The 17,808-nt window shown below is 31.7% G+C and overlaps 1 protein-coding gene across 1 annotated transcript; it reads left to right on the top strand.

Annotated features, from left to right (window-relative positions):
- The first annotated feature begins 10,068 nt into the window (after nucleotides 1–10,068).
- lin-28 (protein lin-28 homolog) lies at nucleotides 10,069–17,377 on the top strand. Its single transcript, XM_088274182.1, has 5 exons — nucleotides 10,069–10,072; nucleotides 12,088–12,209; nucleotides 13,607–13,779; nucleotides 15,799–15,919; nucleotides 17,258–17,377. Exons 1-5 carry the CDS (start codon nucleotides 10,069–10,071, stop codon nucleotides 17,375–17,377), a joined length of 540 nt encoding a protein of 179 aa, XP_088130308.1.
- Nucleotides 17,378–17,808: the final 431 nt, after the last annotated feature.

Below are 17,808 nucleotides of genomic sequence, written 5' to 3'. Positions count from 1 at the left end.
TGTTGAGTTTGGTACAAATCCGTCAAACCATCTGAAAACAAATACACTGTGTATTTATACAATATACAGAATATGTCAATAATACCTACTAGTATAACCATAGTAATAATAATAGTACTATTAATACTATTTAAAAAAAGATAAATAGTCACATTGATTACACCATTTTCGTAATCGTTTTTACTTTAAAAAGTTAAAAGGATACTTAAATACTTTTGTTACAAGCCCAGTTAATGCACCGTGGTTAATTTTATCAAATGCATTCAATAAACGATCAGATTGATTCTCGAGAAATATGTCGATATTAAGAAAAAGAAGCGCAAATAACAAGTTCGTCCTGCAGTTTGTTATCGTTATCGATAATAAAATATTATTATACGGTAGCCCTTTAAGTTTAAGAACCACTGCCCTTGGCCTCAACTATTCCCACATTCCTAGATAAAACTTTTGGCGGCTAGTTTATTTAGTAGTAAAGTAATCGTCCGAAGGTTCGGGCGCTGTTCGAATCGCTCTCAATTTGATTTATTCACTCTAAAAAATAACAAATTCATTCCGGGTGACCGCGTTACATCCTGCCGTACAGTCGACGGTTTCCTTACATCGAAAGTACTTAGAAAATTCGTCGAAATAAACAACAAAAAGGCAGTTTTCGGAGACGGCGTGAAGTCAACTCATTCATCCAAGCGGTCGCGGCCACGTGAGGTTTAAAAATACTAAACCGTAGTACTACATACTACTGGCTACTCTGGTTGTAGGCGACTATCGAGTGATTCATTCATACGTAATATTATACGCGTGATATTTTTCTTGGAATATTACTCGCCTAAACCTTCGCATTTCACACGTGGTGGGTCACATTATTGGAATGTTGAAAATTTCCGCCAAAGTACGGCGCTAGTATTTTTCATGTTTCCTTAGCAATGTTTGCTGCGTCATTAGTTCATTATTTGTGACAAACAACATTGTAGTTAGTAACTAAAGTGAATAAACGAATTGCGTTTCATATCGCTAAGAACTACTTAAATCGTTTCTTTAATTAATTGACACTAAACAACCGGTCAGAAATTCTTTAAAATGATTCCAAATATATTATGAAGTGTTGTATTATAGAAAGGACTATCTTAGAAAATGGAAAACGTTCAAGGTGGAAAAGAAGAGAGTAAGTTATGCTATTATATTATATTATATATAATGCAAAGTACCTATACTTCCTTACAGCTTGTATTATATTATGCATATGGGTACACTGTGGCCGAGTGAATTATTAAGGGGTGGTTTGGGGTGTCATTTGAAAAGAAAATTCCTACAATAACGCGTTCGCAAATGGTCAATTTTCGAAGTGGAAGAATATAAAAGTACTGTAATTTATTATGTATTTTTTTCAGGTATAAAATCATGCCACAAATAACAGTGCAGGTAGGTATTTACCCTTTCCGTCTGCGTACTCTACGTTTTTACTAAAGGCGTAAATATTTTGATTTGTGAAAAATACATAAACATATACTATACATTTGTAGATATTTTCTATGAAATTTAATGCCCTTTTTATATTTCAATAATATGATATACGGTAAAAAGTCCGTGTACAGTTTTTTCAAAGGTTGGGCGTAATCAACAAATAACATAAAATTTAATCGACCGCGATTCAACCAGTATTTAAAAATGAGTAGGTAATTATTGCACACATCATACAATAATTCTAAGCTACCAAAATCATATGCTCCTAAACTTTAATAGTAACGCAAACATTATGAAGACCATTTTTTTACCATTATTTAGAAATGGATGTTTTGATTATCTTCTTTAAAACCATTTGATTTATATTTATACAATTTTAATTACCTGTACCTACTTTCTAAAAAAGCATTCACGCTCATTTTGTACAGAGGGTCCTCAGCAATAATACTGAAGGCTCAATTAATGCAGGTATCTTCACAGTTCAAATATATTTATCCTTAAATATTTCACACGGTTACAGAAAAAGGTGTGACGAGAAGGTTAAAAAAATCGTTTGGTAAAATTATTTTTTATTGTGTTTTTTGAATAACAATTATTTTTTGCAAAACACCCGGTGATTTCAGGAGCTACATATAAAATTTCATAAATCTACCACATAAATTACCTTAAAAATGGTATTCTTGTACCAATCGAGTAGGTATAACAAATGTGTATACGTTATAAGGTCCAAAAGTTTCGGACACAAAAATATTCGCGTAATTAAATGAGTAATAATAAAATATCAATTATTCGTTAAACACGATATTTTTTATGATACTTTAAATAACAGTAATGCCTCGCAAAATGTTCTTTATTCGTTCCAGTAGCAAGTTCGTTATGTGAAACGCGTTTTCCCATAACGATTCCTGTTTTTAAAAAGTTCGTTGGCAAGGATGTCATTGTAGAGATCGTTGATCCTGTTATGACATCGGATGAGTTTGGATAGTGATAATTTAATATTTATAAACTCCTGAACCTCTCGTCATTTGACCAGGATGTCATTAATGACAGCAGCTTCCCCTTGAGCTTCATCATGTTGCTGGACTAGAAGTGCTTGGAGCTCTTCAGCTCTTCTTGATATTCTTCAATAAGTTCCTCCGCATTATCCTCCTCCTCCTCTGCCTCCGATTCCAACTGTCGGGCCACGGTGATGATGTTCTTTGCCAAATGTTCATTGCTAAGTTCGTTGTGTGAGTCTCGTAATGGGCGAACAAAAAAATCGTCGTATGTATGCAGCGTTCGTTATGCACGGTATCACTGTACGAGTACATACATTAAAAGAACAGCTTTTTGTCTTTGTAGAGGGTTCTACAAGTACCATTATGTGAACAGGTGCGTAGTTAGGCAAACGTCGTATCTTTTTAGTAAACTTTCCTCGACGTCTTTCCATTTCTCTCTAAATAATGTATCAGTTGCTTCGTTACTGTTTGGTTTTATTGAGGATTTCGAGGAAAAAGAACATCGAGTCACTTTTTTCTGTTACTTGTTTTTTTTCTTTGTTTTGTAACCATTACCTTTCTAGTTGAATTATCACCAACAAAACGTGTATTTAAACAACAAACCATAGTTTTTGTTTTAAAATTCTAAAACCGTAATTTTAGTTTTCTTTTTCATCAAAATAAACATGATGATATTGTTTCCGTTTCCGTCACACAGCTTCAAAAACATATTCTAACACTCAACAAGTTGTTCATTTATATTGCGGAAGGAAGTTGCGTCACCCTTCTTTCTTAATTTTTATTTATTTTTCAATGAACATAAGAAATTCTATTTAATATGAATTTAGATTAAAAATATATTTTATTGTAACTTTAGTTCAATGCCAATTAATTCCTGAAAAATGGACATGTCCTTGTAGTCATTAGTTCAATTGGTCAACAGCTCATTTCAGTCTAAAACTGTTTGTCATTTTATTTTTTTTTTAAATAAAGAAGATCGGTTACCGTTATACTTCAAATAAACTATTCTTTTTATAATCGATAAAGCTCCTTTTTGGGAACGGACTCATTTTCGATATGCACACAATTTACAGCATTTTAATAACCGACTTGTGTTATTCCGTAGGCTACCTGAAAATGTGATGGGAATGCAATTTTAACGGATCAAAATAACAATCCATGTGTTCAGTTAAAATATCATTTAAAAAAAATCCTTTATTACCCCATCAGGAAACATTACTACGCATACATATTTTAAAAACGGTATTATTGATACGGACCCTTGGTATTTTATTTTCGTATGAGGTACAATAGTAGCGTATCGTTTGAGAAAAGCGATATTAAATTAAATCATAACAATGAATTACTTAATTTTGTTTATTGGTTTTTATTGATGCGGGTAAAACGAAGCTTCATATTTGCTTCTAGTCGCTCGTACTGTTATTGTGATATAATATAATTATCGTCAATCAATTAATACATTCACAATATGTTGAGTGTTTCCTTATTCATTCGTCAATGCTAGATTTTATTCCTTATTTATAATTATTATGTTATTCAGTAAAATAACCACACTTTCTAATTACGTAAAAATAATTAATAAAAAGTCTCCAAGTTATACTTCACTCGTTTACTTACCTAACGTATCAGACAAATTTAATTAATATTTCTATTCGCTATTTTTTTAAATCGCGCCATATGTATTTCTATCTTACAATTATTTACATACTTTTTTAATTATTTTTTTTAAATATGTAGGTATATGTTTTTAAAAACTTTGAAGACGTCAATTTTTTAATTGTGAACAAACTTCTTAAATATAATAGTGTTGAGAAGCCATATTTTTACAATACTTTATAACTTCCTCGAAGATATTATAGAAAAACTTTTCTATTTATTTTTTCACTTTTGTTAAGCGCCTTTGAGGTGATTTCTTACGAAACCGGCGCGATATAATTTGTCCAATTAATAAATAAATAAACTGACGAGTGACCTGGTTTCCTCGATAGCGACATCATCAGACCGGCTTTCGCCAGCTATTTATTTGTTGATTTTTTTATAGTATAAAATTCCGAAAAATGCCACTACAAAACCTTAAGATCTTCGATGGTCTTTGACAATAAAAGGGAGGTTTTTAATAGTAGGATGTTATAATATTATTAATAATATTGATGCACGGTAAACTTATTATTGTACTGTGTTTGGATATCATTATTTATAAAATTATGAAAATACTACGTTGCGTTGATTCTCTTAACAACATAATATTAACATCCATAGACGTATGCATTTCAAACGTAAGAGGTAGTGTTTATTTTACACGTACATGATGTACCATATTACTTAATATGTTTGCATGTAAATATTTATATCGTATTACTGTAATATATGTATGTTGTATGCGTTACCTATGTTATAAACAAATGCCCTTTGTGGATTTCAATGCTAACGAATAATAAATGGAAATAGACACCATTTTTTGGTTTACTTACCTCAATTATTCTCTCTCTTTAAATCCTCTATACAAAGGTACGTGAACTTATCCTCCCCCTGTTTTTATTTTATTTTTCATTTAATGACAACTAAACTAACACAAAATAAAAGAAAATCGATTTCTTCGAGAACATCTTTCGTTAATTCTCTTTTAAACAAAATAATCTTCCTGTTTATAAGTATCTATTATTTATATATAACTTCATTAACAGGTTTTGAGTGTGTGCTATTTAATTTTTAGTAAAACATACAAATAAGGACGTCAAAAAATTGGATTTTGAAATCAATAATTGTGAAGGATTTTGGAATTGACTTTTTTATTTGAAAATAAATGCTGCAATATACTTCTTAATTAAACCCTGGACACTGTATTTTGGATTAAAAAATCTCTAAATGCATATTGGCACCTAAGCGAGAATTGATCTAAACCGTAAAGGGGTTTTTCGTAACTAACGTCCTCAAATATTCATTTAATGTATCATAAGAAAAATAGAGAGTTACTAAATTAATTTGATGTTGCAGAAAATACATAATACTTTTATTTGAAAAAAAAACAATTAAGTTGAAAGACGATGGCAAAACTAAATTGTACGTAAAAATATTTAAAATTGAGATAAATATATTTTGTGACGTCATAGGTGCAAATTACATGCAGTCCATTAACAGGCAATATGTGATGTAACGATACACTAAGAGCGCTTGTGGACTATACGGAATTTTGCCGTTGTCGCCTTTATTTTTCAAAACCGGACTGTCGGACGGTGAAATTCCGTGTAGTCACGAGCTCACTTAGTATCGGTTTCCCTTGCTTGCTCGTACGAAGTTTTCGAGCGCCCCAAAAGTCAAACTTTCGTACAATTTCAATTGACGGCTAAAAAAGGCTGTCATATTGTATAATTTTATTTTTGCGTATCCACTGTCCGATTATTTTCTGAAAGATGAGGGGGGATATGATTTTTGCCCAGGCGCCCTTTTTGGGCGCCCTGATTTTTCTCGTTCCATTAACCACCTCTATCCTCCCTAAGGCCGATACTGCGACAATTAAGTACTTTATTTTAACCATATTCACTCCCAATGTGGAGCATATGGAGTCCACAAACTGTCTCCAGGCTTGCATCCTTCCAAGTCAAGCTTGCATCCCGAAGTTCAGACGAAAACTGCCGACGAATTGTCAGCAGTGGTCGTTCCGGGCGGCGCGAACCTGATGCCTTCAGTACTTCTAATATAAATATTTAAATAAATGATTCATATAGAAAATGGTAGGCTGATCGTATAAATATAACGAAAAAATATAAGTAAGTTCCTGACATACAGCCGCGTTTTTTAAAAGGAAAAAAAACTCGTTTTACTTGTAAATTATATTTTATACACTTTAACGCTTACACCTTTTTAATAAGGCATTCGAACATTCCTGTGTCTGTTTTCCGATGTACATACACAAGCTCATGTGAGGAATTTAGGTTGTATTTCGACATGACGTAACATAACATTCCACGGTGCATTTGTTGTGCTGTAGAAGCCATCTTGTTGTTCTAACGTCCACACGTGGAATACACGTTCCACTTTAACATTTTTAATTTCCGAATAGAATTGTATATTTTTTAAAAGACAGAGTTTCAGATCAGATATTTTTGGAATTAAATACTTTTTGTAGTCTTATCTTTAAAATATTTCGAGAAATGCTTGAAATGTGAATAACTTATTTAGGTCGTTTGTTCGTATCGACCCTAGAAAACAAACAGAGGATAAGCGATATATGTATGTGTATATCATATATTTAAATAGTTTTCTTGTGATTTTTCTCTACAATGTCACTTGATTTTTTTCTAATTCCACGAACCTCCGAACCTATTTTAATATTTTTCATTAATTAATTCGGCAGTCTCTTTGCGGTAAAATCTATCCATTTTTAACGAATGTTTTGCTTAGTAAATACCACTATTTCTTAAAATCTGCTGTGACACGTGTTTCGATGCATTCCGTGTCATTTTCAAACACCGTATACGGTGTTTGAAAATGACACGGAATGAAAATTAATATTTACCGTTTTGTTGATTGAATATAATATATGTTTTAAACTTCCCGACGCTTCAAATATCGTGTCATCAAGATTGAAAATGTTATGTTAAAATTAATATTTCACAGAATATGCAATAGATTTATAGAATATTGCCATAAGTTTAAATATGCACACATACACATGTTTAACTGACCGATCAATGTTTCTGTTTAGATTTTATATTGAACGTCAATTTCACTTTATTTTATCCCCTAACAAGCTCTATGCGATTTCATATTTGGACTGACTTGTTAAATTTCAATAATTATGTACGTTTATATTACTGCAGATTTATTTTTATTACTTCACTAGTCTAACGAATATATTGACATTTTGTTGACTTTGTTTATTCTTCCACAACGGATGCTTTGCTATGTAGAGTATGACACAAAAGTATTTTTTTTACTAAGAAGCTCGGATGCCATGCTTGTAGATATTTGTACAGATGCATGCATACCTTTTATCGACCTGATCATATATCTTTTAATACCTTCGCTAAAGGGTCTTTTCATGATATTTTTCTTATTTTTAGTTAAATTAATGATACAAGAAAGGTAATATTGAGAAATTCGTTTAATAAATTGCATAGATAAGTATATACAATCTATTATAATCCAATCAGAGAGGGATCGCAAATTATGCTTTTCATAAATAATCATATTTATACAATAAGGTTTTTTTTAAATAGCAATGAATCTGAATCAAATTTTATTATATAAAAAATCTTTTTCGTAAGTAAAGAGTTTATGGTAAAATACATACATACCTTTACTAAAACCACGTTGCGAGTAGCGATGCTCCTCAAAAGAAATCTTCAAACTATGAAGAAAAATAAATCGTTGTGTTCGTTTTAGGTACAAATAACGAAATATTTTTTTCAATGATAATCTTTAACTCGTACTGTTATAATGTCAAGCGCTTCTTGAAAAGAACTGAGGTCTGGAAATTGAGGAACAAATTTATTCCACTTAAGATTCTGAGATAATGTAGGTAATATGATATATCTATCAACAATATTACACATATTTATGATATGATTTAAGAATAAGAACAAAAGAAAGGAAATTTAAAACAGTGAAAAAATATTTCGAACATAAACAGTTGTCAATTTATGGTACTAACTCAGAAGTTACTCTTGATTAATACACTTGGTTAATACACACATAAAACTTTAAAAAATATGATCACTGTATTAAGATATAAATAAACAATACAAAACACGATCAAAATTCTATTTATTGCCTTCGGACACTCGCTGTGAAGTGACATTGCTGTTTGACGTCGACGCGCTTGCTTTCAGTAATCCTGCTTCGAAAAAGGAATCAAGTTTAGTTTGCTGTATTTAAAAAAAAAGGTCAAAAATTATGAAAATGCGTATAATATTTATTGACCGTTAAGAAGATGTCCGTTATATTGAGGTTTTACAGTATTTACATGATTTATTTGTTGAATTCCTAAATATGTTATCTATGATTTAACCATTTACTACCTACGATTTAATTCTCTTCTTAAATTTACACTTCGATAAAAAAATAATGATAATAAATTTGGGCGCATATTTTAAAATGGATAACGAGCATTCGGATGACAATACGAAGATCACTTACATTATGAAATGGATAATGAGGTACTATTTCCATAAATCCTTTCCTTCAAAGGCATCTACCCTACCTACCCCGCTTCGGACGAAAGTTCTCACGTGAAATTGGTGGCATATCTTTACATATGCCAGGAGCGTTTATATCCGATATCCGGACGCATATCTTTGTATCTATTGTATTCGAATGCAACCCCATCTCGATTCGGGCTCTATTTTTTGTTTTTGCACCTTATTGTATATTTTACCTATGCAATAAACCTTTCCTACCTGATTCTCCCCTATTTCTAGTTATGGATCTTTCGGTAAGCTAGGAACCTATTATAGATTTGTCATTCAATTTAATGTACTTATAATAATAATAATTTTGAATCATTTACTTACTTCCTATGTGCATGATATAAATTATATATGCTGACTATGCTGTGCTTCTTAGCGTTAGTAAAGAAGACCTACAGGTGTCAGAGATGTATAATGTGTGCAAGGAACGCGATTTGTTGATGAATGTTGTCAAATCCCAAGTTACGGTTTTTGAAAAAGATAAATTTAGATCTGGATATAAGATAATAGTGAATTGGGAAATTTCGGAACATTTCGTATATTTGTTTGTAGGGATGGAAAGATTGCTAATGATATAGAAAGAAGAGTGAATGCTGAGAACTTTATCAAACGAAGCAAAACTGGCAGTACACAATGGAGTCCTGGTCCCAACCCTAATGTATGGTAGTGTCAAAAGTTAGATGGAAGTAGATGAATGAATGCATTTGAAATACGTTCTCTCAGACGAATGTGCGGCTAAACGTTGTACGATAGATGTTCGAATGGCGAATAAGGAAAGAATGCAAAGCTGAGTTAAGCATTATCTATAAAAAATGTCTTATTTAAAGCTACTTTACATTGTAAATTTTATTTTTATAGTTATATTATATCAATACGTTTCGTGTGTTACATACAGTATCCCAAATTATCACGATCGAATCATGCTCTATGCTTATGCTTCACTGTGAATGAATTGGGGAAAATATTATGGTGGAAATGATTTAGCAAACAAATGTGTTTTCAGTTTTTTTCTAAAGATCATCTCACTCTCACTATTTCAAACCATTGGTGGAAGAGCATTCCACGCCATCGGCCCCGCAACAGCAAAGGCCCGTTCGCCAAATTCAGTGTATAAAAAAATGTTTTGTATGATAACATGCTTTGTCTCTGTTGATACGTCCAATATAAATTCAATTATCACTATTTATTGGATCCCCTACATTTTAATTTGGCGCCCGAGGGATTCATCTCGACTCCCTATCGGCCTCGCCCCAGCTCTGAGTATTGTGATAATTTTACAATAAATGTTTTAAAAAAAGATAAAGGGGACACCTACTTAATCTATAAAGTATTATTTAAGACGACTTATATTTTCCATTATGTTAACTAGTTTCCGTTACAATGGTATTATGTTTCGACGTCAACTTTTGAACAAGAAGCCAAACATGAGTATGTTATTGTTGTCGATTTAAATAAATAATTGTACTCATTCAATTTATGTAATTGAAAATGGGAGTTATAAAAGAAGGATTTTTGTATGTTGTCAATTTTTCCAGTTTTTGGTGCAGTGCGCTTTCTGATTCTAACCGGTCCATGGGTTTACATTTTTACTATGTATACTAAACCTACATAATCTTGTTCATTGGTTAAAAAAACTAGCTTTATTAGAATTTGGACTCCGTTTATTTATATTATTTGTAAATTGACTAGATAATTCATCCAAAAAATCAATCTATAACTCAATTTATGATGGAAAAGGAAACCAACATAGTTGGACGGGTCGTTTCTTTATGGGTGAAAATTATTCGTATTCATGTAAAACAATGAAATACTGCGGATGTAGATTGGTTATTATAGCAACGTGTGATATATTAACAAATATTTTGCGCATACAAATCGGTAATACTGTGTTTAAAAATACGCGAAAAAATCATAATACTTATGATTTCTTCGCTAATTTTAAAATTTCATCCGAAAATATTCATTTTTCCATACAAGGTAGAACCATATAAGAAAATAAGAAAATATTTTTATAATGAAATTCTAAAAAACGCAGAATATGCCCTATTTAGAATCTAGAGGTGTGACTAATGGGCATTTGTTACATTTTAGGCTACCGATTTATTTTCGCTGTTAGCTATCGTACTCATTTTTTAAATATTTTGACTCACTTTCGTTGAATTTAAATTTTGAATTAAAACGTTTTTAATTTGAGAAAAAAACATTGCTTAAGCCCGATTCTATTTTTCTACACTTAAAAACTCCAATTATCAAATAGTTGATGATTATATTTATATTTATTTTTAATTATCGTTAAATATTTTTATACCTATCAATTGAGCGCGGTGAGTTTCATTTTTACTAAAATCATATAGTAAATTAAACAATGCAATAGACATAGAACACCAATAATATACTGAGAAATAAGGTTATATTTAGTAATAAACTAAAGTGAAGAAAACTTTTTAGAAATGGGGATAAACCTGTTTGCATTAAAAATCGTTTGTAGTTAGCATTATTTTTCTTTCTAAAACTAAATATAAAAGTGACCTACACGTCGACAGGATGTTAGAATATGAAACCTACGCAAAATAGAGCATTTTTTAATGTTTTTTGAATGTTTTAAATAATAATAATAATAAAACCCTTATCCGCACCCCAATGGTGCATAGGGCACTGCGTCATATAAACGCAGTGTTATCTTGATCGTTTACACATGAAGGAAAGGTGATCAGCCCTCCGCTTCAGGTACCAGTCCAGGGTAATATTGAATAAATACGACAGTGAAAAAATCACTTATATTTATTTTACCCCCCTTGGGAATCGAACCCGGGACCTCCAGAACGGTAGCCAAGCGTGCTGACCATTACAGCTCGGAGGCGGACGAAATATTTTAGTTACGCCTTATAGGTCTTAAAGTTGCGGTTTTCGAACTATTCCTTCAAAAACAGTCTATAAACTCCAAAATGTTAATCGACTACAATACAAAGGATGAGAAAATATTTATACATATTTGTGGTCACTTGGTTTGTTAGATAAAATATATCAAAATACTATTAATTCTAGTTACTATAAATTATTTTCTAGTTTCAAAATAGGCCTAAAAGTAATCATTTTATAGCCGCGTCTAAATTACATTTCTTTAACAAACTTCACCGTATCTAATGTGTTGAGACAATTTGAAAACTGCTGCTAAATTTTGAATGTTCTTTAATTTGTGTTAATTTGGCCTTTAATGATTTTACTTCAAACGTTTTACTTACATGCTTATTTGAGAGCATCCCAACTCAAAACAATAACTGCACACTCCTCGTATACTGAAAATTATACTATTCATGAAATAAATTTTTAAAAATTGGAGGGTCCTAGATTTGTGGAGTGCATTGTTAAGTTACTTACATTGTGTATGAATTAATTATAAATATATGTATTTATATTTCAACAAATTACACTATCGTTTCCAGGGTCATCAGTTGCAGGGAGTACGGAAGGAGCTAGAACAGGAAGATGCAAGTGGTTCAACGTTGCCAAAGGATGGGGCTTTATCACGCCTGATGACGGGGGGCAGGATGTCTTCGTTCATCAGGTCAATACTTTATACTATGCTTTTTGCTTTCAAACCAACATTTTATATTAAATCAGCATAAACGTATATCTACAGTAATGATAAATCTATTTATTGTTCACTTATTTCATGATTTGCCATCAATAGAATGTTGAAAATAGCAATCGCTTTATTAATCTCTGTAATCTATGATTAGTTCATAAGTGGTGACAGTATAATTTTCTTTGGATATTTCGTGGTCATCAATAATCATAGTTTCCGTTAGCCAGTGATTGGTTGAGCATATAGTGCGAGTAATAATATGTATATGCATAATGGTGGGGGCTGACTGGAGCCATTTCGTCGTAACTTAATACGTTCGATGCGAGCATTCGTATAGTCAATACAGCGAACCGAGCACTCCATCCATAGTCGGAGAGCTCGCCGCGAGCGACGTTAAGCCGCGCCTTTATACACACATTCTCTCATCATTGGTCCATGTTTAATGTGGTGGAATCCATGCTGCAAATAAAATGTCTAATCTGCCAGACTGTAAAATGAATTACCTTTCCATATCAAAAATATGGTCTCTGTGACAACCTTCATGAAATATCTGAAAAATTACTATCTTTCCAAAGAACCTAGCCTCAAGAAAAAATATGAGAATATAAATATGGCTACAGTTTATTTCTCTTGTTTAATATTAAGGTTTTTATGTAATAGATGATTACAATTTAAATATGAACTATGTTTATCTGTCATTATAGTATAAAGGTGGGGACTAACCGGAGCATTTCGTTGTAACGTAACGTCGTCAAGTCGCTCGCGGCAAGCGCTCAGACTATGGATAGAGTGCCTGGCTTGCTTTATTGACTATACGAATGCTCGCATCATAACGTGTTACGTTACGACCAAATGACTCCGTTCAGGCCCCACCATAATGGTTAGCGGGGGTGTAGATCCGGGTTTCGACTTCCAAGGGGCTTAAAAAAATTACATTTTTTTTCATTGCCGTGTACTACTTAATATCACCCTCGACTGGTACCTGAAGCATAAGATTGATCACCTTGCTTTCATGCAATTAACAATCCAGTTTACACTACAAGATACAAATTTCTGGATTGTAGTGTATTTGTTCTAAAATAATAAGCAAAGTAATACTGTGTTGACTAATATGCCTGATTGCCAAACGTAAAATATATTATAAAAATTGCAACATAAAAACTATGAGGCGAGAAAGAAATTCTGACTGAATTTTTTAATTCAGCATACATATTTTTTTTTAAAAAGAATGCAAAAAATTTAAGCAGAAAACAAAGTATATTGGTATTTTGAAACAAATATTTAAGGTAGTATAAAAGTAGCCCTATATGTATATTTTTATTATTATTATTCTTCTAAAGTACTTTATGAGTAAAAAATATTATGTGAATTTATAGAGCGTAATCCAGATGCCCGGCTTCAGATCATTGGGAGATGAAGAAATGGTAGAATTCGAGTGCAAGTCATCGGAGAAAGGTTTGGAGGCCACCAGAGTTAGCGGACCCTCAGCAGTCGACTGCCACGGATCTCACCGAAGGCCGGTCTCCAAGAAAAGGTTCAGAAAAATCAGGTTTGACTTCTTTGAATAAAAAACCAAAATGAATACTCCCCTTTTAAAACATAATTACATCACCTCATTCGAGGAAAAGTTTAATATCCTTCTTTTGTAACTCTATTTTAATATGCGAGTTTTTGTTGGATAATAAAAAAGCGAATATTATTTATTAACAGAGATTATTACTACAGAAATATATTTACTAACTGTAATTACAATCATAATAACCTTCATGCACGATTTCTAATAAATACTGATTGCACCTTGTCTTAATATTAAAATGAAATCTTGGTAGTCCACAATGATTAAAGTGAATTCATTTAGTACGTAATAAATAAAATGTTAAAAATCAATAACACATTATATGCTTCGGCTTTTCAGATTATATAACATGATGTGTATTGATGGTTTTGTTTTTTGTATACTATAGTTATACAAGGTTTTTCAATAGGCGCGCTCAAACTTTGACAATTTATAACGGTCATATATGTCGAATTTGACAAGAATACTTATTAAGTGGCGACATTTTACTATGGAATGCTAAATGATACAATAACGCGTTAAAATTGTAATTTTTTTTATCAAAACTAGTGCTTTGTTCGTCTGATATTCCGTGCACTGCGTTCTGCTTCCGTTCCCAATTTATGGTCTTCGTGGTTGTCCTACAGAGTCCACAATTCATTGTTTAGTTTATAAATTTAAGTCAACTGGGTTAGTAGCCGATGAAGCAATGCCTGTACATCAAAGAAACGCATGATTGTTGGAAAATATTGTTGCTGTTTGGAACAGTATTCGTGAAAACCCTAGACAATCTATTCCATGTTTGGCATAAAAGCTTGATCTTTTTGCGACATCAACTTGGCAGATTATGGTTTGAAATTTAGGCCTTCATCCAAAAAAAGTTCAGTTAATTCAAAAACTAGAGCCCAGCGACCATAGACAGCGTCTTGTGTTCGCTGATTAGGATTTAGAGCAGGCCTGGCCAACCCAAATCGCATCCCGAGCCGCATTGATGACCTAAAATTTTCCTGAGGGCATTAATTTACAGACATTAATAATTTTAAAAAATATCACAACAAATTGAATTTTTTTGATTTTTTTTGACCACCAATATCGACATGATAACAAATCTTTTGTGGCCTAGAATGGATAATATGGATCTCAAAAACATGTGGTTTCAACAGGACAGTGCCACTCGAGTTTATTGCATGAGAAATTTGAGGGCTTCGTCATCTCCCGTGGTAACGACCTCAACTGGCCATCGAGATTGTGTGACTTGACTCGCTCAATTATTTTCTGTGGGGTTACATGAAATATCTGGTCTATGCTGACAAACCAGAGATTCTTGGGCTCTGAAGGCCAATATGACTCGCTTTCTTCATGAAATTTTACCCAATTTATTTGAAGATGTCGCCTGAAATTGGTCCATTATCATGATCCACCTACAGCAGAGATGCACTGGCCATTTGGTATAAATTATATTCCACACATAATGTCCTTGATTGTACTTTAAAATAATATGAAAAGTGATAATATCACTGACACAGCTTGTTTTATTTTATTTTAAAGTTTGAGGGCTTATATCGCATTTTATGGAATATAAGAAGATACAAACTGTAAGACGCACCATAATTTTTAAGCAATTAAAAATAAAAATAAATATTTGATTGCAAAACTAGACTGCAAAAATACAATTCCCATCACTAAAATATTGCCAGATATAGATAGGTTTCCCGCGACATTGAATATATGGCCAATTTTGAAGGCTGGCAGGAATTTTAAATCGAACACTGGAAATTTTAATATTAATTTTGAGTTTGAGACAAACCTGAATTTTGGAGCTAAAATTTAAATAAAAAGTTTATCTTATAGTCTTTAAAATATGGTATGTGAGTTTACACTCTGATGTTGATGTCATTCTGGACCAGTAAAAATTATACTTATGATATAAAAATATAAAAAATAAACTTCCTTTTTAGTTTTTTTTTAAGCTATAATGCATATATAAATTAAAAATGAAAATATTCTTTACAGGTGTTATAACTGTGGAGAGTTTGCAAATCATATAGCAGCCAAGTGTGTAATGGGACCTCAACCTAAACGCTGCCATAACTGTAAGAGTGAAGGGCATTTAATAGCTGACTGCCCAACAAAGGTACATTGTATTATTTAGTACAATTTGGATTCAATCAATAAATTTACAAAAAATAGGAAGTGATTCCCAGTAACATAGCCTATGAATAATGTCTGTCATTTAAGCTAGATCTTACTTTATTAAAATTGAGACATCACAACAGTTTTACCACGTTAAGTTAAAAGTTAACAGTTTAACTACAATATAACTTCTAGATTTATATTTTTAACGACTTGAATTCTGAAATAAGTTATCTATCCGCATTATCAGACATTTAATGAGAATGAAAAGAAAATCAATGATTTTTTTTTTACCAAATAGAAGAAAAGTTATCTACACTTCATAGTTAAAACATCTTTTCACTATATTTCCAGCCTAGAAAGTAAAAAATAATCCAATACCTAATCTACATCTTTATTATATTATACCATCCAGTTACTGAGTGACTATTAGAAATATTTCATTGATACTTTTCAGGAAGTATTACTGAAATTACTAATTATAATATTGTTAATGAAATTACTAATTTTTCATACACAAATGTCATAATACACCCTCTAAACCTGTGCGCTTCTACGATATTATTTCAGTAACTGGTCTCTTGAAATCTCAGAATGTATTTTTCTATAATACATCATATTTCCGTATCCTTGATTATTATTGTAGACTCTCAATGTACACCCCTGGCATCATAAATAGCTAAATGACTAGTTTAGTACAAAAATTTACATTCTGTGCTCAAAATAATTACACCTAGGTTTGAGCCATGGTTTTATCACTTCTAGAAACAATTAATAGCTACTTACGAACCTGGAAAGTCCAAAATATATTGAGTTGTACACATGTTTTGGCAGTGATTAGTCATTTTCTTGGAGTGTCCGTATTTTATTCAAGCAAAATGTCTACGGGACTAAAACTTTCGTTACAGAAAAAAAATAGTTTTTGTCGCGTTATCTAAAAAACTTTTTTCATTATGATAAAACAATGCAAATACAGTGCAATGAATAAACATTTAGGAGATTTCTGAAAAAATTCAAAGTAAGTGTGACACTAAATCAAAAAGGCACATGATTGAAACGGTCCACTTCAAAACGGGATGATTGTGTTCTAAAAAAATATATTTTGTATTAATTATATTCTGTGTAAAAAATAAATAAATACCTTCGTGTTTAAAAAGCTAAATTTTTTACGTGTTCGGCTATTTATGTTGCCGGGGGTTTACTCTGCAAGTTCTACTTTTTTTGTCATGAATGGATAATTAGTGCAGATTATAAACTGAGAGATATAATTAACTGCATATAACATGTTTTAAACAATAAACAACTTTTTTAAAGTTTATCATATGTGAATTAATTTTAGGTTGAAAGGAAGAAAGCTTCGAGCAGTGAGCATAGTGGCTCTCTACCACCTCCGGGACAGAATGGTGACCAATCCGTGGAAAGTGTCACCGAATCCGTTCAATCCGTAAAAATAGAATAAAATATTTATTCTACCAAATGTTTGAGAATCGGTTGTGTTCATGATATAATTTTGTCAGCGTTGAAATTGGTATTTGTGAAGATAAGTATTTTCTTCTGCAAAAATTAACCAGGGTTTAAAATAATTCTTAGATGTATTCTGTTTTATAATTATTTTTAAATTTACAAATGTGCTTTTGCAATCACCTTTAGATAAAGTAAATTTTCATCAGAGGAAAAGTTTTACAAATAAAATAGTAAAATGATGGTTTTCCATTTCCATGAGTGGCATCCACCTAAATGTCAGTTGTAATTGAATTTGTTTATTTTCTACAGACTTAAAAATGAATTTCTTTAGTGTTTTGAGGACTTAATATTTCAGTGCAACGTTGTCATGCAAATCGGTAGTCACATGGTAATAGGTTATATTTGTCAATTTCATAATAATTTATG

This window comes from Brachycentrus maculatus, unplaced genomic scaffold (assembly GCF_059751285.1).
Source record: "Brachycentrus maculatus isolate JH-2025_06_01 unplaced genomic scaffold, ASM5975128v1 h1tg000637l, whole genome shotgun sequence".
NCBI classification, from domain to species: Eukaryota; Metazoa; Arthropoda; class Insecta; order Trichoptera; family Brachycentridae; genus Brachycentrus; species Brachycentrus maculatus.
The sequence above is the reverse complement of the archived record's forward strand: the minus strand, read 5'-3'. Positions and strand labels throughout refer to the sequence as shown.

Coding starts and splice junctions, on each gene's coding strand:
- lin-28 (XM_088274182.1), top strand. Junction 12,210..13,606: donor AGGATGTCTTCGTTCATCAG/GTCAATACTTTA, acceptor GTGAATTTATAG/AGCGTAATCCAGATGCCCGG. Junction 13,780..15,798: donor AAAAGGTTCAGAAAAATCAG/GTTTGACTTCTT, acceptor TATTCTTTACAG/GTGTTATAACTGTGGAGAGT.